Source organism: Nomascus leucogenys, chromosome 6 (assembly GCF_006542625.1).
Source record: "Nomascus leucogenys isolate Asia chromosome 6, Asia_NLE_v1, whole genome shotgun sequence".
NCBI lineage: Eukaryota > Metazoa > Chordata > Mammalia > Primates > Hylobatidae > Nomascus > Nomascus leucogenys.
In genome coordinates, this window is record NC_044386.1 from 29,921,619 (window position 1) to 29,947,292 (window position 25,674).

At 36.9% G+C, this 25,674-nt stretch overlaps 1 protein-coding gene across 2 annotated transcripts in view; it reads right to left on the reverse strand.

Moving 5' to 3' along the window:
* The window catches only part of ZFR (zinc finger RNA binding protein), a 90,819-nt gene that overhangs the window by 25,514 nt on the left and 39,631 nt on the right, over window positions 1-25,674 (reverse strand). Inside the window, exons 7-16 of one of the 2 annotated variants that reach the window (XM_030813952.1) lie at window positions 25,028-25,219; window positions 24,227-24,518; window positions 21,097-21,293; window positions 17,996-18,115; window positions 15,917-16,062; window positions 10,995-11,157; window positions 9,179-9,384; window positions 8,259-8,409; window positions 6,227-6,368; window positions 771-868 (exon numbers count right to left, since the gene is read on the reverse strand). In XM_030813952.1, coding sequence (XP_030669812.1) covers window positions 771-868; window positions 6,227-6,368; window positions 8,259-8,409; window positions 9,179-9,384; window positions 10,995-11,157; window positions 15,917-16,062; window positions 17,996-18,115; window positions 21,097-21,293; window positions 24,227-24,518; window positions 25,028-25,219 — 1,707 coding nt within the window. The remainder of the gene's footprint in view (window positions 1-770; window positions 869-6,226; window positions 6,369-8,258; window positions 8,410-9,178; window positions 9,385-10,994; window positions 11,158-15,916; window positions 16,063-17,995; window positions 18,116-21,096; window positions 21,294-24,226; window positions 24,519-25,027; window positions 25,220-25,674) is intronic. The other variant, XR_004030414.1, reaches the window with a different exon arrangement.

A 25,674-nucleotide genomic window follows, 5' to 3' on the forward strand; every position in this document is an offset into this window, starting at 1 on the left:
GGAAGCTCAGATAAAAACAATCACACTTAAAATTGGATTCAATGAGCTGCCATTTACAGCAGTATTTTATGCCAGGGTTAGTATTTAAAAGCTGGTATTTAGGTCAAAGTAAACAGATTATACAAGAATAATATTTCTTGATCCCCTGTGAACCTTGACCTGTGTTCATTTAAAACAGTAAATTTAAAAAAAAAAAAAAGTCTGCCTACATTAGAAATAAAAGAAAAAGTAAAGAGCTAAAAAGTTTGTCTAGGGACTGAAAGGTTAAGGAAATCTGTTTGGTTTCCCTTCTGTGCCTTTGCATGACTGCAAAGTCACTAAACCAAACAGCTGCTTCCTCACCTTTCACTCCCTACACTTATTAACTTAGAGAAAGAGGGGGAAAAAAATCTTAAAACTATACACAAAGCTTTAAACACATATTCCATTATTTAAAGCAAAGTTAATCTGCAGCCTTATGGAATATAATATATATACACAAACATGTGATGTTCCTAAACAAGTCAACTTTAAATATAGCCACTAAAAATAAAAAATAAAAAAACCCCAACTACAAAACACTCCCCAAACCTAAGTTCATTGTCAAATTAATAATAACTGCAATATGCAGATCATCATACCCAGCTTTCTATGTTAACATATTTTCTGATATTTAATTTAAAATAGTATTGCTTGGGCAGTCTTTTGAAATGTTTAAGCACAGTTAAACATGTTGTACTGAACTACTCTCTCATAAGGCTACAAGAAAAAAGTAAAATGATGTTCCGAACCTGGAACCACTTAGCGTGGCGTAGAGCAGCCAGAGCGTCAAGGCATTTTTGCCTGTCCAAGACGTCCGGTGGGTCTTTCACCATACCCGAGGTTACATCTAAAATGGATTGAATTGGCAAAATGCAGTGAGGAATGGGTGTTTGACCAGGTGAGCAAGACACTTCCTTAAGGTAGCATCAGTGTCACATGAGCCATTTGAGAGCTTGTCAGCACTTTAATATATCCACGGAGTTATTTTCAACAAATTTACATAATCCAATATGAGGAACAAAAGAAAGGTTAACTTATTAATTTAGTAATATAATAAACAATTTCTGGAAATATAAACCCTACCCACCAAAATGAAATCTGAAGGAAAGATTACTGGACACAGTGCACTAGCACAAAGACAACAAGACAAGAGGGAACACAAAAATCCACCTTAATAAATGAGAATGTACAATAAACTACTGAGTTTGTTCAGTACTCTAAATGGTCATAAATTATCCTGGAGCTAATATAACAAAGAACTGATGATAAATATAAAATGCTCAATATAGTTATAGTTACAGAAAAAAAAATGAAGAACCTAAAACAGGCATTTCTTTTTTTTTTTTTTTTTTTTTTGAGACGGAGTGTCACTCTGTCCCCCAGGCTGAAGTGCACGATCTCAGATCACTGCAACCTCGGCCTCCTGGGTTCAAGCGATTCTCCTGTCTCAGCCTCCCAAGTAGCTGGGATTACAGGTGTGCACCACCACACCAGGCCAATTTTTTGTATTTTTAGTAGAGACAAGGTTTCACCATGTTGGCCAGGCTGGTTTTTAACTCCTGACCTCAAGTGATACACCTGCCTCGGCCTCCCAAAGTGCTAGGATTACAGGCGTGAGCCACTGCGCCCGGCCCAAAACAGGCATTTCTAAAAGTTTAATGCTCCCCCTTCCACATGAAAATTTTAGTTACTAGAGAGTATGAAATGCCCTTTAAAATTTAAAGTTCCCATAAAGTATTTCAAAAAATGATAAAAGAGAAACAATAGGCAAGCAGAACAGCGAATAGGAACTAGCATGGTTAAACAGAATTAAGAGTGGAAAAGATGCAACAAACAGCATCCTGTGATGATAGATGTGTAGGGTTTTTAAGCTGATTAAAACATAAATGAGCTACACAAAACTTGAGAATATATGAAACTAAACCAGGACAAGAAGTTAACTTTACATTAATATGTCATTCATAAAAGTAGACAAAGGGCTATCTGTATATCCATCTAAACATCTGTAAAATGTGTATATTAATAGCAAATCTGCTAATCAAGCTATTCATAAGCAAATGGCAATTATTCCAATCTAATTCACAGCTCTCAGTGATTTAAATAGTATATTTTCTCAATATAGAAAAATTATATAATCTATTAAATATAATAGTCCTTTGGAAATTATGGGGCATTTAGAATACAGTTTAGTAATTGAGTATATAAAATGAATATGGACAAAAGAAAAAATACATGATAAAAGTATGAAAAAGTTAATTATCTTTAGAGTACTAATTGCAGTTCTGGTCAAGTTACTCATATCTCATAAGCATTCAGATATCTTAAAAGATAACTTGTTCTTATTCTGAGTAGATGACATATAAAAAACATTTTGAAACTGATAGAGAATTCTATTCTCTGTCTAAAGTTTCTTTTTCTTAGTTTTTTACTCCTCGAGTAATCAGATGGACACAGATTCTTCAGAAGACATATTTAGAGGAAAGACAGATAATCAAGGAAAACTGTGTGGCATTTTGAGAATGAATACCAAAAGAGGAATTTGGTGCTAAAAAGAAGTTATCAAGACAAAAATATTAGTATTCTCAAAACTTATAAGACCAACTATTGAACCTAGAAATAACCTGAACATAAGAAATGAACTATTCTGTTAGGAAGAGATAAGAAAAGGGACCCAAGAAACAGCTAACTATGAAGTTTTAAAAAAGAAAAAAAAGGCCAGATGCAGTGGCTCATGCCTGTAATCCCAGCACTTTGGGAGGCTGAGGCAGGTGGATCATCTGAGGTAGGGAGTTCGAGACCAGCCCGGCCAACATGCTGAAACTCCATCCCTACTCAAAAATACAAAAATTAGCTGGGCGTGGTGGCACATGCCTGTGGTCCCAGCTCCTCAGCTACTTGGGAGGCTGAGGCATGAGAATTGCTTGAACCTGGGAGGTGGAGGTTGCAATGAGCCGAGATTGTGCTGCTGCACTCCAGCCTGGGTGACAGAGCGACTGTTTCAAAAACAAAACAAAAACAAAACAAAAGCCCTCACACACACAAAAAAAGAAAAAGCTGACTTCCCCAAAGCAGTATTATAACATGCTAAAGAACCTCTTTCTACGTCCCTTTTTATTTACATTTGCTAAAGCTAGAATGCAAATAGGTGACAATGTGCAATCTCTTTCTAAAATGTTTCTAAATTTCTAATGTTAATTCACAATTTTATTTCCTCCAATATGCAAGAAAATTTTGTTTTGCACACAAGCATTCATAACTTTGGAAATTTTAATCCATGATATAAATTCAAAGATGCCAAGACACCTATTGCAATTTTTTTTTTCTTTGAGATGGAGTTTCACTCTTGTTGCCCAGGCCAGAGTGCAATGGCATGATCTCAGCTCACTGCAACCTACACCTTCTGGGTTCAAGCAATTCTCCTGCCTCAGCCTCCCAAGTAGCTGGGATTATAGGCACCCGTCACCACGCCCAGCTAATACCTATTGCAATTTAAAAACAAATTACAGGTATAAGTAGAAAATTTTTGTTAAATTTAGTGTGGATTTTTGTACCCATTTTCTATTTCAAGTAGATTAACCCCTTAGATATATTCTGCTAAAATCATACTTGTTGCCTAACACCCAGTTAACAAAGCAAAACAAAAACCAGTTAATTTATAAAAACAAAATGCTAATTCTTGTTCTACATGAACGTATTTCATAGATTTTAAGGGGTTAATCACCAATTAGAAGACATGCTGTGTCCACACTATTTTAAGATTAATCGTTAATGGGAATATATTAATTCAAATTAACATGGTAATGTAAAATATATAACCCACTCAACCATTTAAAAACTAGTGTGAACACTGCTCAATTCTAGAAGAGACGAAGACAAAACAAAACAGCCACACAAAGGACAATAAATGCCAGGCTCTGCATCCAAAATCCCTCCTTTATCAAATGGCAGATGTGACACTGAGCTTTTGAAAACCTTGGTCAAAAATCCTTCCGATGTCTTGGCAGCAACCCCTGACAGGATCAATCCCCTCTGCTAGAAGGCTTTGGACCGGGCCTGATAAGCTACAGGTGGGAAAAAACACACAAAATACTTAACTTGCTGCAGAAAAGATTCTGTAGCAAGGGTTAGAGCATTCTGAACATTTCAACCTTAAAGTCAATTAAATGTTTACTTAATGTTTAACTGTCAAACACAGTATCATAAAACAGATCTGTCATGCGTTTAACAGTTATTTGGACAATGTAATCATTTCCTTTATTAATTAATTTTTGGTATTAAAAAGGACCATTATGCACTAAAGAGGCTACCACACAATGTGCACGTAGTAACTCTCATGATTTACAATTGTTCTTCCGGCAAAGCCTTCCTTAACCCCTGTACTAACTCCCCAAAGCAAGCTATAGGCTTTAAATGATTTTAAGACACAGAGCATTGGGAGCTGCAGTGAGAGAGAATACATACCGTTATTCTGCAGCAAGAAAGAAGCAATCTTCATAATGAAGCTAAAGACATGGTTTACTGCAGTTATCTGCAGCAAGGAACACTATCAATGTTTCTACACTTTGGCACATCCAACTTTTCAGCTCAGTGTCTTGAAGCAGAATCTTTCTATTTTGGACTGACCATTTTCCTCATCATAATATTTATGAAATTCAGAACAATAATTCTAACTCAAGTCTGGGTCAGACAAAAATATAATTTTGTTTCCTTTAGAAGGGATAGGTTATCAAATAATTTACTGCAAATATGATACTACTCACTTTAGACTTTTACAACATAATAAAATGGTTTGATACTGCACAAATTTAATTAAGTCTAAACATAAATGAACAAAATGTATTCTGAAATAAAGTTAATGGTTATCATTTTACACTAAATATAACAACATTTATGATGTATCATATTAGTTTTATCAAATCCCATATGCTGTATATGACCTGACCAGATTGACTCAGGAACTGTTTCTCCAGCAACACCCATGGCCAGACCTTGACTAGAAACTCACATTCACATAAGAAAATCCTTTACATAAAACTCATTTAAGATGCAAAGCTTAAGATATAAATATCATCTGATTATGGTATACATGCAAAGTATGTAAAATTAGACACAGCTCCCAATGACATTTTTGGTAAAATGTTCTTTTCCTGGGTTGTGAAAAGCCCAGTGTCTTAAAAAAATTGCTTTGTTATAAGCAAACAAATTTAAAGAAACAGTAATTGAGAGACTACTGATGCTATTTTATACAAATGAATTTTAATATTAAGTATGTTGTACCCTCTTCCTCCTCAACCTGTATCACAAATAAATATTAGTGTAGACTGTTATTCCATACTCAACAAGATGTACAAAAACATGAAAGGAAACAAAGTAAATTTTATCTGACCCATAAAACAACAGAACCAACATACTGCAGACACTGATCATGCTTTTCAGCTTAAAAGCTTTTGAAGCTTTGAAAATGTTACAGAATAGTCCCTAAAGCAACATTGCTGGCACCAGCAGGATTTCATATTCTATAGTTGTAAATTAAGTTTAAAAACCCTGAACTGTGCTGTGACTCACTATCTACATTTACACAGTTTATTTTTCGGTATCTCAAGTGTGATATTAGGGTCAAATGTCCAAATCCTCCTGCTTTAGGATGTTCTGCATTTATGAAAGCGCTCCAAGCCAAAGGGCAACCTCAGAGAACTAGAAATATTTACCACAGGACAAGCCAAATCCATTATTACATATATAAAAATGCCTCTTAAAAATATAAGTGTTACGAATACTTAGCCAATTTTGTTTGTGAAAACTCTTGTCTTTTTTGTAAGACAAGGCAAGAGCAAAAACTTCTTAATCCAACTTAAAGTTGTGCCCCCTAGTCACTAGCAACATTTTAAAACCATTTTTTCATGCACTGACTATGCCAGTAAAAATAATTTTGAAGTTTTTTTCCAGAAATCTGAGGTTAGCAAGAAAAGAAAGAAATCAAGAAAATCAATCATACCATAGTGTTTTATATGAAAATACATCACTAAAAAGAGCATTTACTCTGTGGGAAATTATCTTAGGCAAAACCAGTTGCTAAATAAGTCAAATCTATCAAATTCACATGTAATGCCAGCATGTTGCCTTCTAGGGCTTAATGCCATCTTAAAGAGTAGATAAATGAAAAAAAAAAGTTAACAGAAAGTAGAAAGTTTAATGGCTTTCCAACCTCCTTCCCTCATGTTCTCTTCTCGAATAATTGGAGATGTCAGTGTGATAGTGACTTGCATTTTGGGTTCCACACATGAATTCAAAATTATTGCCGCTTCAGATACAGCACATTTTATGTCATACTTCTCAGGGCTTATAACCTGTGTAATGAAGATTATAAGAAACAAATTGGATTGATCTGTTGTATTAACAAACAAAAGCACCTTCATTATGGCTCTTTCACTCTCTTACTACCCTAACCATTCTATATGAGGACTGGATCATATACTGCTCCTTCTAGGAAGCCCTGCCATACATGCCAGTATTATTAGTCTTACTCCCTACTTTCAGAATTCTCTGTTGAACTAATATTTACCATTGTTTGTATTGTGAGTTATTTGTACATAGGTGTGTCTCTCTTAGATGATAAATTCTTGGATAAAAGAAACACTGCCATATTTATAATATATATTTGCATAATTTGAATGAAGCTAAAATGGCTACTTGACCTTAATAGGAGCTACAATTTATTCCCATATTGTACATTTTCTGTGAAATCCACATTTTATCAGGGAGCAGAAAGTCTCAGTAAATATCCAGAAAAACCAGGATTTGCTGTAATTTGGTAGACACGTAATAAGCTCCATTTTATACGAACAAATGAAGACTCTACAGAAACTACATACGGTATTTACAGTACAGTATCTAGGTTTAAATCCTAGCTCTGATACTTTACCAGTGATGCGATGATAGACAAATTATTTAACTATCCTGCACCTATTTCTGTAAGATGGAGAAAATAATTGTACCTAACCTGTAGGGTGGCTGGAAGATTAAATGAATCAACTATATAAAGCACTTACTATAGTACAAATTAACTATAAATGAATTTTATTTCACTTGCTTATCCACTTATATAGATGGGTTTGAAGAGTATTCCACTTTTAGCTTAACTGGTTGTTATTTAGTTATGATATATTCCTTGGTTTGCAGTTTTACTAAACACCACAATTAGGATCAAGATGTTTCTCGCAAATTCTATGATTCTTCCAAGGCTTCCAAACCTTTTATTTTCCCCCTTCATTGCCCTAGCAGCCTCAACAGGAGTAAGAAGTAAACACACAACAAAGCCAATTCTCCTGGCTCCTGATAATTAAAAAAAAGACTCACCTACAATAAAAAATTTCCCATCTGGAATAACGGTAATATAAAACAAGCAACAGTAAGTGCAGAGTTGTCAGTTTTAAGTTTAATACTGTGCTTCATTGTCCCTTTTGTCATCAGTTGCTCTGCTACAGTAAGGTCCTGTTCTAATTCACTACTGTAGAATACATATTACCAATGAAATCTGATTCCTTGAATTTAGAATGCTTCATTAAATTGTGAGTTTTATACCCTCAATTATTAAAGGAATCACTATTTTAAATCTCAGTCATTCTGACAAGCTAATATATAAAATTTTTATAAATTTAAGCTTAAAAAAAAAGTTTGTTTTTGTAGGACCCAAATAAAATACTAGTTTTGCATTGCCACGTTTTGCTGAATGGAGACAAGATAAGTATTTCCTACCATTATAAACATGCAGGAAACTGAAAATATTCACAATAAAACTGGGGAAATTAAAATCAGAAAGACTATTTTAGTTACTATATTTTATTAAAAGCATTAAACTACATAGGCAAGAGATTCATGAATTAAAAAAATTTAACCATGCTACACATGGGATTTTTTTTTAAAAATCACTTCGTCCTAACAACTGCCTTCTTATGATTCAAGTCTTGGAAAAAGAACAAGAAAGGGAAGGCATATGCTGCAATTTTGCATTTTCAAATAAGTCAGCAAGATGGCTTCATGCCAAATACAATCACTATAAAACCTAAAAAAGATGAAGTAGAAAATAGTTTCATCAGTTTGCACAGTCAAACAAAAAATACAGAAAGTCAAGCCAAAATTTTAAAGGCTGGCTTAGGTTTAAACCGAAGTACAGTGAGTCCCGCCAAAAACTTCTGAACCAGACAAGGGGTAAAAATTAACATTTCCATCATACTTACAGCAAGCTGTTTGGGTAGGTTTTCTGCAATACGGCTTAATAATGTCTTTGAAGGTTTCTCTGAGCACAGCAAAACAAGGTTGACATTTCTATCTCCTCGGAGAAGTAATCCTTTTGCCAATACTCCCACTCGCAAAACTCCTTTCAAAGCTCTGCAGTAAAATAAAATTATATTATGATATTTCTCTGCTTAACCAGAAGCATGATATTCTGTAAACATACAATAGTAAGTGAAATAACTTTTATACCATTAAAATTTCCATCAACCGCAGTAGAAAGACATCCAGCATTTTTAGAACTATACTTCATTTAAGCAATGTGGATTAAAAAAAAAAAATAAGAAAGAGCTAAGTTCTTTACAGAAAGACAAGTGCAAAGCAATGGACATTAATACTTCTGTTTCTTATTTCACAAGTCAGAATAATAAGAGTTATGTTTAATGTAATACAAAAATTTTTCCAAATGGTAAAAGGAAAATAAAAAGTTACAGCTAATAATGCAAACTTGATATAAAGACATTGCTAAAGCTTAGGCTTAATCATGCTTTATAGTCAGTGCTTTAAGGAAATAGTTACTAAAACAAAGACTGAGTGTGGGGCAGAACCAACAAATAAATAAAAACAGAAAAACAGCAGCTGAGTACAACTGTAAAACTATAATGGCTGCTTTGAAATAGACTCAAAATAGTTTATATAAACTTAAAATGCGTACAATCACAAGGTTAGAGACTACATATGTCCGTAGAACTGTGTATTTCTATTTTTGCATGCAGCGGCTGAATATATGAAATATCTAACACAGGTATGGTTAAAACAAATAGAACTCACACCAGAGTTATCAGTCATAAGCTATATTTCAAATGTAAGAAGTCCACATAAGAAAAACCAAAATTACACATGGTAAATAACTTTCAAAACACACCTGTCTTTACCTCCCTCTTTCTTATCATCTCCCTCTTTGTTCTTGTTCTTCTCATGTTCAGACAAACTGTCTGAAACGAGTTTTAAAGCACGTTCAGTAATAGAAACAATTTTCTGAACTGCCTGTAACTCCTCTTCAGTTGGATAAATGGTGGCATGTTTTGTCATTACATAACGGTCATCAGATGAGTCAGGACGACGTAAGGGCTACAGAGAAACAAAGTTGCTCAATTTAAAAAAAAGTTTCCTGAGCAAAAGCAAATTATATTTTTCAACTATACATATTTGTTGTATCTTTTCAATAAGAAAGCCTTTATCTTCTTTTTTCCATTTCAGTAAAAATGAAAATGCAAACTATGGAAAGTTATACCATCAAGACTATATGTTTGTATGTAGGCATGCATGCATGCATGTATACCCACTTTGCCTCAAAACAGGTAACATTTATAATACATATAAACCTAAAGCTATGAAAATGCTCTTTACTCAACCTTAAAAACCAGTGATTCTGAAACTTTCTTTGCTTTCAGTAATTCAAGTCTTACAACTGCCAACCCTCTGAGCAAAGATAAATGAGAGAATAGGTTAAAGAAGAGAAGTCTACTTTTTTCTTATAACTGCTCTATAGAGAAACAAATCTTGTTTTTGGTAGACTGAACTTACACAAAATGTCCCTTTTATCCAGCTTCTGTACAACATAAACTCTCAAGATGCAGATTTTTCCTATAGTCTTAATAACACATCAACTCTGGGGCTTATCTTAAAACCATTTTATCTACCCCTTATCTTTCACTCAATTCAGAAGTAGTAGGTTTTAGATGGTCAAAACTGGAAGAAGGAAAAAATATTCTAAACCACTGGTAATGGAAAAATAAGAATAAATTTATTTTTATTAAAAAAAAATGTTTATAGACACTGGGTCTCACCATGTTGCCCAGGCTAGTCTTGAACTTCTAGCATCAAGCCATCCTTTCACCTTGGTTTTCCCAAAGTACTGGGATTATAGGCATGAGCCACTGCACCCAGACCAGTAAGAATAAATCTAAAGACAAAGCAGTTGCCTTCAACATCAGTTGTTCCTGACAGGTATACAGGCTCATGCCTGTGTCCCGGCTACTAGGGAAGCTGAGGCTGCGGTGAGCTATGATCATGCCACTGCATTCCAGAGGAAAAATAAGAAAAGAAACAAGAAAAAAAATTAGTTGTTCCTGCTCATGTAAGGAAAACCAAAGGCAAGAGTTTCATGTGAAAGAAGAGTTGGCATAAAAAGCTCTGTTCCTATTTAGCATATACTGAAAATAAGAAAGATTCCCAGAAATTCTATGAGGTCCTTATACAGAAGACACAGGAAAACATATTCCCTTCCTGTAAAAAATGGAGGAAAGATTCTACATCAGATTCAAAACTTTTATCAAGCTGGGTGCAGTGGCTCATGCCTGTAATCCCAGCATTTTGGGAGGCCTGGGCGGACGGATCTCCTGAGGTCAGGAGTTCAAGACCAGCCTGGCCAACATGGCGAAACTCTATCTTTACTAATAATACAAAAATTAGCCAGGTGTGGTGGTGAGTGCCTATAATCCCAGTTACTTGGGAGGCTGAGGCAGGAGAATTGCTTGAACCTGGGAAGCGCAGGTTGCATGCAGTGAGCCGAGATCATGCCACTGCACTCCAGCCTGGGCGACAAGCAAGACTGTCTCAAAAAAACCACCAAGATTACAAGATTATTAAGTCTAAACATTAGCCCCTCCAAAATTGTTTTCTTCTAATGCTGAACCAGTCAAACTTTCACCCCTTATATCACCAACGCGGACACTCACTGCAGGCCCCTGAGGCTGAGGAGGCATGCCTGGTCGGACTCCCAGAAGGCCTAATGGGCCTGGAGGACCATGAGGATAACCTCCATCTGGCATTCGGCGGCGATCATCCCAATGATGTTGTTCTTCCTCCATTCTTCTCCAGTACATGTCCTCTTCGTAACGTCTGAAACATAAAGAATGACATTATAAGCATATGAGGAAAAATACAGCCCAAGAACTTACATCAATAGTGACATTAAAAGCAATAAAAAATCCCACCAACATCAGCCTAGCTAAAATTCCTTCCCAAATGTATCTGATTTTCCACGTTTGCTTTCATTGCGAAGTAAATGAAAGAGAAAAGAGAGAATGAAAAGCAGAAGAAAATTTCAGCCTGAGGAAAAAGTAAAAAGAACAGGCATCAGAAACCTCACAGTTTCCTTACAACCTCTCTCCTGCTTTAAGTATGAATTAGAAACCCAATGCCACCTAAAGGACGCAGGCCAACACTGTGAGTAAATGACCTGAAGTGCACATATCACATTTGGGAATTTTCTTCATGTCCTCAAAGAAACATGCTCTTTCCTATGTCTCTACTATGAAGAAAAACAGTGCAAGGCAGTGATAAACGGCAAGTCATAGTCAGTATTACTGTTGGAGACATATTAAGGGTGTTGGGAATTATGGTAAAGTAGAAAGAACATGTCCTGGCTAGAGATAACAGCTGCTGCAACTCAGCTCCTATTAATTGTTGCCATAAGGGAATACAATAGTCCCCACCATCCTCATCGCTGTGGTTTCAGTTACCTATGGGCAACCACAGTATACAAATATTGAACAGAATGTTCCAGAAAGAAACAATTCATAAGTTTTAAATCTTGTGCCATTTTGAGTAGTGTGATGAAATCTTGCGCTGTCCAGCTCCATCCCACCTATGAAGCATCCCTTTGTCCAGCACGTCCACACAGTATACACCCTACTAGCCTATTAGTTGCTTAGTAACTAACACCGTTATCAGATGGAAAACACATAGTATATACAGGGTTTCGTACAACCTGCGATTTTAGGTATCCACTGGTGGTCTTGTAACATAACCCCCTTGGACAAGGAGGGACTACTGCACAGGCTGTATTGCTGAGGTCATCACGATTTTTGTGAAACTTCACGGTTGCTTGTTCAGATTATAAAATACTATGCATACCAAATATAACACCTCTGAGCTGAACTCAGAATGTGGGCAGCTAGTGTATAGCCTCTGCTTTACTGACCAACATCTGCAGAATCTACCTTTTTTTTTTTTTTTTTACCATCTCCTCCCCTCTGCCCTCCCAGTTCTTTCCTCATTTTCAACTTCAAACTAGGACACCAATAATTCCCAAGGGAAACCATGTGTCTACAGCAAATTCTGTTAACAATTAGGTTAAGGTTTTACTAATGTAATCTGTTAACACATAAGAAAGAAGTGTGCTTCCTGACTACCATTATAGAAACTACCAATTTTCTCAGGTTGGGAATAAGCAGTGCTTTTTTTTTTTTTTCCTTAAATTGGCAGAGTCCCACTCTGTCACCCAGTGCAGTGGCGTGATCACCGGTCTCTACAGCCTTGACCTCCCATGATCAGGTGATCTTCCCACCACAGCCCCCAAGCAGATGGGAATACAGGTGTGCACCACCGCATCCGGCTAATTTTCATATTTTTTGTAGAGACGGGGTCTTGTCATGTTGCCTAGGCTGGTTTCAAACTCCTGGGCTCAACTGATTGCCCACCTTGGCCTCCCAAAGTGCTGGGATTACAGGCAGTGTGCCACCGTGCCCAGCCAGCAGTGCTTTTTAGGATCAACCAACTGGGGACTGATAGAAACCATTCTTCTATCTATGCTATTTAGGCTTTGAGGGAAAAATGAATAAAAACAGCTTAAAGGTTCTGGAAAATCCTGTTCATTCCAGTTTCTAATAGTTTACTGTTACTGCTAACAACGTTTAAGTCAAATGAGGGCAGGGACCTTTATCCATTGTTTACCAATTTGTGCTCACTACCTAATACAGTTCCTGGCACACTGTGGATGCTTAATAGTTGGTATTATCAGTGAAAGAGGAAAGCACTGTATAATCTAGATATAGAGGAGAATTCCCAATATGTTACAAAGGCAGAAACTTCATAAAGGACAAAACTGATAAACGTGTAAAAATTAAAACCAACACATACATAATAGTAAAAACTATTTAAAGGTAACCCACAAAAAAGGATTAATAATAACAACGTAAGAAATGTCTGTACAAATCAACAGGTAAGAAAAAACAAGCAATTTACCACAAAAGAAGTATAAATAGCCAAACATGAAAACAATTCAAACTGAAACAAAATGGCTACCACATTTAATTGGTAGAGATTTTATTAAGCTGTAGCAAGGGTTCTCCAGGTGCGATCCAGGGACTCCAAGTGGTCCCTGAGACTCTTTCAGGAGATCCATGGGGTCAAAATTATTTTCACAATAAGGCCAGTCGTGGTGGCTCATACATGTAATTCCAGCACTTTGGGAGACCAAGGCGGGCAGATCACTTGAGGCCAGGAGTTTGAGACCAGCCTGGTCAACCTGGTGAAAGCCCATCCCTACTAAAAATGCAAAAATTAGCCAGGCATGGTGGCAGGTGCCTGTAATCCCAACTACTTGGGAGGCTGAGGCAAGAGAATCGCTTAAACCCCAGGAGTTGGAGAGTGCAGTGAGCCAAGATCGTGCCATTGCACTCCAGCCTGGGCAACACAGTGAGACTCTGTTTAAAAAAAAAAAAATTATTTTCATAATAAATACTAAGACACTTATTTGCTCTTTCATTCTAGGTGTACAGTGAAATTATCCAGAGGCAACATGTGTTATTCACCACATATGAACACAAAAGCAAACATGAGAATCTTGCTGCCTTCTGTAAAACCAGACATTAAAGAGATGTACAAAAATGTAAAATAGCATAACTTTTCCCACTATTCTGCGGAATAGTTAATTTTTTTTACTGTATTTTATTGATTAAATATATCATGTGTAATATTTTAACAAATATACATGTAACCATATTTCAAAAAATAATTAAAATGTCATTTTAAAATGAATTAACAAATATTTAAATTTCTTAGTTTTAATTTTTTTTTTATTTTTTGAGACGGAGTTTTGCTCTTGTTGCCCAGGCTGGAGTATAATGGCACGATCTCGCCTCACTGCAACCTCCTCCTCCCGGGTTCAAGCGATTCTCCTGCTTCAGCCTCCTGAGTAGCTGGGATTACAGGCATGTGCCACCACGGCCGGCTAATTTTGTATTTTTAGTAGAGATGGGGATTTCTCCATGTTGGTCAGGCTGGTCTTGAACTCCCGACCTCAGGTGATCCACCCGCCTCACCCTCCCAAAGTGCTGGGATTATAGGCATGAGCAACTGTGCCCGGCCAGTTTTAATTTTTAATACAGTTAAGTCTTGACAGATATAACCCACATAAGGACTCTTTGGAGTCCTTCGTAATTGAGGATAAAGGATCCTGAGACCAAAAAGTTTGAGAACCACTGAGTTATGCTATCCAATATAGACAGACATGTGAGTATCCTTCAAACATTTCCATTTCCAATATTCTATTATTACCAACTAACGATAATGTATGCAGTAATATCACCTCAATAGGTTCACATACTTGGTGAAAGAAACAAAAAAGTGCCTCAAGGAGGGTTAATATATTAATAATTATAATAAGGAAACACTAGAAACTACCTAAATATCTAAACAATAACAACAAGGATTGGTTATAAAGAAAATTTTACATATGCACAAAAATTACTATGTCCTCATGAAAAACAAAATAATCCAAATTTAGTTTTTAAAGTTGAAGATATGTAAACGAAAAAAGTGGATTATGAAAATAGTGTATGTTATGTTTCTGCTAAAACTGTATTTTAAAAGTTATACAAAAATATTCACAGCGGCAATATTCGTAATAGCAAAAATGTGGAAACATGTTGCATGTCCATCAACTAATGAACGAATAAACAAAATGTGGTACATAAGGATGTATTATTCGGTATTATTTAGTCATAAAAGAAAATGGAATACTGATACATGTTACAATCTGGATGAACCATGAAAACATTATGCTAAGTGAACGATGCCAGACACAAAAGACCATAAACTGTATTAAGTTGCAAAAATAATCGCGGTTTGTACCAAATGAATTTATTAATTCAAATTGTCACCTGGCACAAACCATGATTACTTTTTGCATTAACCTAATATGACTCCATTTATATGAAATCTCTAGAACAGGCAAATCTAGAGACAGAAAGGTTAGAGGCTGTCTAGGGCTGGGGCTGGAGGAGATACTAGGGAACACATGGGGAATTATTGTTAATGGGTACGTGACTTCTTTTGAGGGTGATGAACTGTCCTAAATTGATTGTGGTGATTGTTGCACAACTCTGTCACTGTATAAGTTCAGAAGATATGTTATATTTCAATAAAACTTAACATTTATATCTTTATGTATACAAATAAATATTTGAAATATGTTTTCTCAATTCTCCTTCCCTGTAGCCACTAAAGTTTCTTAATGGACATTATTAACATGTAGAATCTATCCAATCTTATACTTCTATCAGGTAACGTAAGTCTATTTTGCTTGTTTGAAACTGAGGCACTTATTTATAATACGAAACTATTTCTTCATATGTTTAATTTATAAAAGATGCCACTTAAACATATAACTCTAATACCAAGGCCACAGTAAGATATTAGTGTAGCCAGTAACAATTTTAATGCATGTCTTTCCTAGACCTAGGATCTTCCTCAAGAGTGAAAATTGGAAGTGAATAAATCGGATTGCTTTGAATGGGAGTCACATGCCCAGAATGGCTAAGTTTTTAAGAAAGGCTGAACCACTTACCAGGCTATTAAAAGTTAAAGATATTACCTCATTTCCATTCTCCAACGCTCCTCTTCTTCTCGTCTTCGCCAGTACTCCTCCTTCTGCATTTGCTTCCTCATTTTCTCTTCTTGAATCTTTCTTGCTCGAATACTAGGCTTCACTTCTACTTGCAAATCTGGATTTACTTTTTTCTATTAATATAAATAAGACGTTAAAAAAATAGCAGCCCCAAAACAATCTACATGTATTTTTAATCATACAATTACATGTATTCTTTAATCATGGAGGCTTTTAGTTGCAAGTTTCCCACTAGACAGTAAAATCAATATAATTAAGGTAAATCAGAGAAAAGATTCAAAACACATTAATAAAAATTATGTAAAAAGTACGTAACTTAGTGCTGACCAACAAATCATGAAATCCTTAGAAAAACTAATGGATATTTAATTTTACTTTACATTTGACCCTTGAACAACATGGGTTTGAAGTGTATGAATACCCTTACATCTATGCTGCTGAGTTTCTTCTGCCTCTGCCACCCCTGAGAGAGTAAGACCAACCCCTCCTCTTCTTCCTCAGCCTACTCAACTTGAAGATGATGAGGATGAAGACCTTTATATGATGACCCACTTCCACTTAATGAATGCTAAATATTTTCTCACTGATTTTCTTAATATTTTCTCTTCTCTAGCTTACTTTATTCTAAGAATACAGTATATATGAGACACACATGACATACCAAATATGTGTTAACATAAAAATAACTGTTTATGTTATCAGTAAGGCTTCTGGTCATCAGTAGGCTTTTAGAAGTTTTTAGGGAGTCAAAAGTTATAAGCAGCCTGGAATCCCAGCACTTGGGGAGGCCAGGGCAGGCGGATAACTTGAGGCCAGGAGTTTCAGACTAGCCTGGCCAACATGGTGAAACCTTCTCCAGAAAAATACAAAAGCTAGCCAGGCATGGTGGCACATGCCTGTAGTCCCAGCTACTTGGGAGGCTGCGGTGGGAGGATCACTGGAGCCCGGGAGGTTGCAGTGAGCCACGTTCATGTCATTGTACTCCAGCCTGGGCAACAGAGCAAGGCCCTATCTCAAAAAAAAAAAAGAAAGGCAAATTTTTGAGTGCATGAGGGGCCCCTGACCTCCATGTTGTTCAAGGGTCAACTGTAACTGTTTATAAACAGATGACTCTAAATGTCTATGTTGGGGTTAAAAAGTTTCTTTCCATATTTAAGTACTACCCTTTTACACTGTTTTAATTTTCACCTCCTCCGTGTTTAAAACAGAAAACATGGATCTAGTACATCAATCCAGCCTAGTTAAAAACTTCAAATACAGGCCGGGCACAGTGGCTCACGCACGTAATCCCAGCACTTTGGGAGGCCAAGGATCATGAGGTCAGGAGTTCAGGCCAACCTGGCCAACATGGTGAAACCCCATCTCTACTAAAAATACAAAAATTAGCTGGGCATGGGGGCGCATGCCTGTAATCCCAGCTACTCAGGAGGCAGAGGCAGGAGAATTGCCTGAACAGGGACCCAGGAGGCAGAGGCTGCAGTGAGCCGAGATCATCCCACTGCACTCCAGCCTTGGCTATAGAGCGAGACTCCATCTCATTAAAAAAACAAAAAAACAAAACAAAAAAAAACAAACAAAAAAACAAAAAAAAACTTCAAATACAGTATCTGATTTATCTTAACATTTGAAGTGTATTCAGTGAAGAATTCCTACGCTGAGATAAGTGAAGGGATTTTCCAACATATCAACTCGTCTCAAAGTTCATTTTGGGGGGAATTCTACCAGATAAAGGTGGATAAAGAGTTGAGACTTTTTTCAAACATTTTATGTGAATTAATTATCTTTACATGACTGCTTGGTCCAGGAAATGCTTCAGTTTTTGCCACAATTACTAAAACTGATGAGAATGTTATTCTTCTTTGAGTATAAAAATGGATAAATAAAAACCAAACATCCATCTGAGTCTATCAACATGACATGCTAATCTTAGAATGAGACATCATGGACTTGGTAAGCTGTGTTTAGATGCTTTGTTTTGCATATAGAATGCTCTGGGTGTTTTTTTTTTTTTTTTTTTAAGAAGGTAATAGCTGAAATTTTACTCACTTTATATTGAAGTCTGTGTCTTCGCCCTTTTAAGTGCATCTCCTTAGCATTGGGATCATTAAAGCTGCACTCGCATAATTTACAATGGAAGCGAATTACTTTTCCTTCATCGTTTCGTACCTTGGTGTGGAAAAAAAATTCAAGAATCATCATAGTTGAAGATGATATCATTCATAAACCCCCACATATTATTTGATGAAGTTGTACACAGTTAGAAGCCGCAATGTCTGTTACTTTTTTTTTTTTTTTCCCAGGACACAGTCTTGCTCTGTCGCCCATGCTGGAGTGCAGTGGTTCGATCTCAGCTCACTGCAACCTCAGCCTCCTGGGTTCAAGCGATTCTCCCGCCTCAGCCACCCGACTAGCTGGGATTAAAGGTATGCACCACCACGACCGGCTCATTTTTTTTTTTTTGTATTTTTAGTAGAGAAAGGTTTTCACCATGTTGGCCAGGCTGGTCTCAAACTCCCTGTGATCCACCCACCTTGGCCTCCCAAAGTGCTGGGATTATAGGCATGAGCCACCGCGCCTGGCCTATTACTTTTTAAAAGGATAGAAACTGTAGAAATGGGAATGAAAAGTTGGAATTTTAGTATGCAAGATGTGATAGCATATGTTTGCTCTTGTATCACTTTTTTTTTTTTTTTTTTGAGACAGAGTCTTGCTCTGTCACCCAGGCTAGAGTGCAGTGGTGTGATCTTGGCTCACTGCCAGCTCCGCCTCCCAGGTTCACACCATTCTCCTGCCTCAGTCTCCCGAGTAGCTGGGACTACAGGTGCCCGCCACCACGCCCGTCTAATTTTTTGTATTTTTAGTAGAGATGGGGGTTTCACCATGTTAGCCAGGATGGTCTTCATCTCCTGACCTCGTGATCCGCCTGCCTTGGCCTCCCAAAGTGCTGGGATTACAGGCGTGAGCCACCGCACCTAGCCACTATCTTTCAATTTAATATTTTTGTCTGTATGTAAGCATTTAGATTTAAATGTAGCTAGATGTCTTAAATTTTCTAATAGTTACTGAATAATTGCTGCTGGCCAAGCATCGTTCTTGAAAATGAAGATAAAGAAGATTAACAGCATTATTTTGGTATACAAAATTTCTCAAAGCTCAAGGTTTTATAATATGTAACTTTATGGAAAATTAAGATGAATGTTTTTTCTAACTCAACAGTTATAGGAGGACAAGTAAACTTGAGTCTTACTATGAAGTCTATTAAGAATACTAAGTTCAAATTGTGCAAGCTTTAAGATCGGTTCTGAATGTAATTCTCTGAAGTTTAGGATTAAACAGTATCATCAAAAATTGGGTGTTTTGGTTGAGTTTTTTTGAGATAATCAAATCTTACTCCTCTAAGAGATGAAACTTAAAAGTCAGAATTATTTCTGAACTAATTATAAATTCCATAATCCAGCTATCCACCTTGTACACAAAGAATTCAATATACAATTTTTCTTTTTCTTGTTTTCTTTTCTTTTTTGTGAGACAGAGTCTCACTGTGTTGCCCAGGCTGGAGTACAGTTGTGTGATCTCGGCTCACTGCAACCTCCACCTCCCAGGTTCAAGTGATTGTGCCTCAGCGTCCTGAGTAGCTGGGATTACAGGCGTGTGCAACTACTGGCCTTGAACTCCTGGCCTCAAGTGATTCAGCCACCTCGGCCTCCCAAAGTGCTGCAATTACAGGTGTGAGCCACTGTGCCTGGCCATCAATATATAATTTTTCTTGATAGGAAAAAGGATGCAAGAACAAATATTTATTTAAAACCTACTAGGCTGGGTGCAGTGGCTCATGCCTGTAATCACAGCACTTTGGAAGGCTGAGGCAGGCGGATCATGAGGTCGGGAGTTCGAGACCAGCCTGGCCAACATAGTGAAACCCCATCTACTAAAAAAAATACAAAAATCAGCTGCGGGTGGTGGCATGCACCTGTAATCCCAGCTACTTGGGAGGCTGAGGCAGAAGAATTGCTTGAACCCAGGAGGCAGAGGTTGCAGTGAGCCAAGACTGTGTCACTGCACTTCAGCCTGGGTGACAGAATAAGACTCCGTCTCAAAAAAAAAAAACAAACAAAAACAGAAACAAAAACCCTCCTAGACACTAGACACCATGCTAGGTACTTTATTTCATCTACTCTTCACAACTTTGTTAAGGAATATCCCAATTTTGGCCGGGCGTGGTGGCTCACGCCTGTAATCCCAGCACTTTGGGAGGCCGAGGCAGGCGGATCACGAGGTCAGGAGATTGAGACTATCCTGGCTAACACGGTGAAACCCTGTCTCTACTAAAAATACAAAAAATTAACTGGGCGTGGTGGCGGGCGCCTGTAGTCCCAACTACTCGGGAGGCTGAGGCAGGAGAATGGCGTGAACCCGGGAGGCGGAGCTTGCAGTGAGCCGAGATCGCACCACTGCACTCCAGCCTGGGTAACAGAGCAAGACTCCATCTCAAAAAAAAAAAAAAAAAAAATAAAAGAAAAAAAAAAAAGGAATATCCCAATTTTATAGATATCGACACTGAAGCTCAAAAATATGCTCTAAAGTCAAAGTAAATAGTAGTCATATGCCACTGTATGTCTTTCTGCTCAGAGCAGGTATTTATCGAGTCCCCTCTGATATCCCTTCACTCCTTTATTTTACTGAGTTTACTTTACCTGTAAAACAGCAAGTCTTCTACTCCACTTGAGAAACCAAATGAATATAGTTAAATCAGCAAACTTAATTTTATCACAAAACTGACTATTCAAAAATATACTGGTTCTCTTTATCAACATTTTTGCTGCTCAGAACTTTTAAACTTTTATGATAGTTGAAGGATGTATTACAAGAATGCTTGCTAGTAAATAGAAAGTTACTTTGCACACCACAGTGACAATACACAGGGAAAATAATATAAAAGTTAGCAAAAAAAAAAAACATTGTGATGTCACTTAGGCAGGCGTAAAGGACCTGCTTTCTTATAACAAAGATTCCTTTAATATCCTTTCATTAAGTAAGCTAAATCTAAAATACAATTAAGTATATTTAATTTTACACATAACATATGCTTGTAATGCACTTCTTCCCTTTATCCAATTTCACAGCAATGGTATTCTCAAATCAATTACCTCTTCCACATAATCATGGCCCACTGGCTGCACATCACTCTGTAAAACAGCAAGAGACGCAGGTGTGACTGGTTCTGACACTGTGTCTTGCTTTACTTCAGGAATCTGCACAGCAGAAGTGACAGGAGTACTTTTAACACATTCGGTTCCTTTTATGTCTTCTGTTTTATTTCCTGTTGACTGCAGCTTATTACCACCTAGAAAAGTATCAAAAAGTTAAAAAAAAATTTAATTTTTGTATAAATATATATACCTGATAAGATGAAAACTTCAGATAAAGTTCTTTTCTGCTAATAGTCAAACTCCTATCTGACATACAACAGATGAGTATTTTGAAGAACTATATAAACTACTTGGCTTTTTTAGCCTATTAGTGAAATACGTTTCTGAATTTTTCTCTTTTCCATCTTGGAACACCCAACACCCTCCTCATCCCCCCTTAAAGTGAATAGCAAGTACCTGAAATGGTAAGACTGAGCCTAATTCATGTTTGTAGCCCTAGTTCCTTGGCAAGTGGCTGAAATGAGTAGTATTTATTCCTTTAAAAATGCTAACTTCCAGTTGGGTGTGGTGGCTCCTTGAGCCCAGGAGTTTGAGCCTAGAAGTTTGAGACCAGCCGGGGCAACATGGCAAAACCTGGTCACTACAAAAATTAGTTGGATGTGATGGTGCACGCCTGTAGTCCTAGCTACTTGTGGGGCTGAGGTGGGAGGACTGCTTGAGCCTAAGAGGCAGAGGTTGCAGTGAGCTGAGATCGCACCACTGCACTCCAGGCCTGGTCAGACCCTGTCTCCAAAAAAAAAGTTGGGGGTAACGTCTAGGTCACGCCCTACAATTTAGAAAAATTAAAAAAAGGTAAGTTCAATGATCAGATCTCTTTGCAAACTTAGTCCAAATAAAGTTTCCCATTAGGGAAGGAAATAGAACCAATTTAGGTTTTATCACTGTTTATTTCCTTTAACTTATTATCTACTGAAATTAGACATGAATTTACACTAAGAGTTATTTACAAAAGATTTTCTATTATTGTTCTAAACTGAAAGTATGAAGAACCTCAGAAACTGATGTAGAAGTGACTATAAATGATAGCTTTCATTTTTATTATCAATTAAACTCAACACTTCAACTAACTGTCCAAGAGAATACCATGTTAATTGTGAATCTCCTACTTTTAAACTTTTCTTTCAAAAATATTCTTAAGTATCTACAACAATTTGGATATGGCGCTAAGTTCTGGTAATACAGTAAGAGAAGACAATGTAGCTGCCTTTCAAGTGCCCAATTTATGGGAAGATACAAATAACGATAATGCAATGTGATAAGCACTATAATAAGCATGGACTGAATATTGCGGAAATGTAGAAGAAAGGAGCCACCACCCTTTAACATGATCCAGTAAGGAAAGGTTTCACAAACGGTGTGATACTTGAACTGGGATTTGAAAGAAGAATATTAACTGGTCAGAAAGAAAAGAATGACGTTTAAAAAGAAAAAAATAGCATGTACATAAAAGCACAGCAACATGGTGTGAAAAAGGCTATGGTAAACTCAAGGAAGGGCCAGTAATTCAATATGAATTACTACATAGGTAGAAGGGATGAGTTATGAGGCTGGAAAGGTAGGCATGGGTCAGGAAATGATGGCCTTATATGACAAATGAGGACTACAGATTTTATCCTATCGCAGTGGAAGGCTGCTGAGCAGAAGACTAACACAATAGATATGTATTTTAATAAAATAATAAGAGTGTGGAGAATATGTTGAGACTGGGTACAGTAGGAAATAAAGCTCCAAGGAAGAGACTTTTAAGGCCTAAAAAAAGGCAATGGCAACGAAGAAGTTTTTGTAGAAATATTATAAAGATAGAAACATTAAGACTTGGTAAACAGCTGGAGGAGGCAATAAATACGAAGAAATAATGTTAGTGGATTTTCCACTTGAGAAATTGGCAATTTTACGACGTTATTTCATGGTGTTTCTCATGAATTAACTGGTTAGAATGAGAATTGGGAGGCATCTACACAGCCATATAGAAGATGTCCAGGGAATATTTAAAATGTGGCTGTCCAACTCAGGTGGGGGTTTTGAATTTACCAGAAATATTTTAAAAGTCACTGCCCACATGGGAATGAATGAGACCACCCATTAATAGTGGCGGACTGTGAGATGAGGGCCAGGGTTACAATCTTAGTAACACTACCATTTAATGAACACATAGGCAGGACAACCAATAAGGAAAACTGAGAAAGGGGTGGATGGACACATAATTGAGAGACAGAGATGTATCTTAAGCCTAAAGGTATAGCAGTCAACTGTGTCAAGTATTAGGAGAGTCAATAGATGAAACTGAAAACTGGCCACTGGATTGGCAATTAGGTCTTTGGTGACTATTGAAAGCAGCTTCAGAAAAAGGTAGAGTAGAAACACTATAGCAGACTGAGGATTGCGTAGGAAGTACAGACATAGAGAAAAAATCAGGGCCATGCGTTGTGGTGCATGCTTATAACCCAAGCACTTTGGAAGTTGAGGCAGGCAGCTCACTTGAGCTCAGGTGAATTTGAGATCAGTCTGGGCAATGCGGTGAAACCCCATCTCTACCAAAAAAAACAAAAAACAAAAAACGAAAAACAAAAAACAAACAAACAAAAAAAACTGGCTGTGTTTGATGGTGCACACCTACAGTCCCAGCTACTCAGGAGACTGAGGTGGGCGGATCGCTTGAGCCCTGGAGACTGAGGCTGCAGTGAGCCAAGATCATGCTACTGCACTTCAGCCTCGGTGACAGAGTGGGGCTCTGTCTCAAAAATTAAAAAAACAAATGAACAAAAAAAACCAATCAGGTTACCTTAAGATTACAGAAATGGGAAAAGGGTCTTTGTGTGTGCAGATCTTTTTTTTTAAACAACTAGAGGAAGACACAGATATATCTGTATGGCTGAAGGGAAGAAACCAGTAGACGATAGACTAAAAATTAAAAATACACACACACTAGGCAGATATGTGAAGAAACAAGGTCCCAGAGAGAAGGGAGGAGACAGGTCCAAGAACACAGGGAGAAGTGTTAGTGCTGCAATGGAGAAGAAACAACACTTTGACAGAGTTAGCAGGGACAGAGAATATCAGTACTTGCCAACAAAATTTATTTTGGGGGTAGATGTTTTCTTGGCAGCCATATTTGTAGGCACTGCTGATACTTTAGTGTTAGTTGTGCTATTAAGAGACGAGTTTCCTGTAGTCGTAAGACCCTTCATTGAAGACGTTGCAATTGATGACGTATTCACAGTACAATTGTTTGCTGCAATGCTTGAAGGAGAGGCAGTCGGCTTTGAAGCAGATACAGCTGTTGAAGAAGTAGCTTGGCTAACAACGTTTGGTTCTGTTGATGGAATGGGTTTACCAAGTTTTGTGTGTAACTTAACCACCTATAAAACAAAAGCACACTTATTTGTCAGGAAACTCCAAATAGATTTTGAAAAGTCTGCCTGGAACATTATAAAACGAAAATCTAAACCATGCTTTTCTTTGTTGTATTTTTTCTGCTATATGTTTTTGTATATACACACATATACAAAACTCATTACTTTCAAGGTAATCTCTGTGAAGCAAATATGCATACATATTCCATCTACTATTAGGTGAGGAAACTGAGGTAGAGAAAGATGAACAGACTTGGCTACATTAAAAATAATCACATGACAATTCCCAGTTAGTGAAATAAATGGTTTAGTTCAATTTAAAGACAGGTCTCCAGTCTTTCCCTCTTTTAGCAATGATTATTTGATGTCACCTTTATGTATTATTAGCACATAAGCAAGGCTTATAATGCACTTAAAAGTTTTCAAAATTTGAAGTTACCTTTACCTAACCCCCTTTGAAAAAGTAAAAGATAACAGAATCAAGACATAAGGGTGTGTGGGAAAAAAACACCTACTTTCTGATGCTTAGCACCACGAATGTGGGCAGCATATGCATCTGCTCCTGTACAAGACACATCGCAGAGCTCACAACGTAGCTGATTTTGAGTCCCACGAGTAGAATTGTTGCTGCTGCTGGTATTTTGTGAGGCTTTCAATGCAGCTTCTTTTTTTTTATGTTTCTGTCCTTCTAAATGTTCTTTATAAGTCTGTTTCAAATAAAAAGGAAACATTTTGCTTCACTAATTTTCTTTATACATTAATTTAAGATTATTCAATTCTCAAGAAATCTCTAATACTCATTTAAAAATGAGACCAAAACAAATCTTTTTAAGTTGAAAAAGGGCATGTGGCATTCGTTACATATGTGACATATCTATGGTTCTCTGTATCTTGTTTATCGAGAATATTATCTAACACTGAGTTACAAAGTACTTTTATACATAGCCATAATATAAAGCAATGGCTTTCAGTTTTAAAAATTTTATCTTTTGTTGCTTATATAAATGTTGGACAGAGAATAATAGTGATCATTCTATGAAGAAATTATATTTAGTTACAGGGTTAAGATGAGGCGGGGGAGATGTGCCTATATCATTAGAAGAAAAGGTTACTGTATGGTAACAAGATTCTTTACAAACAGCTATGTTTATAAAACTGACTT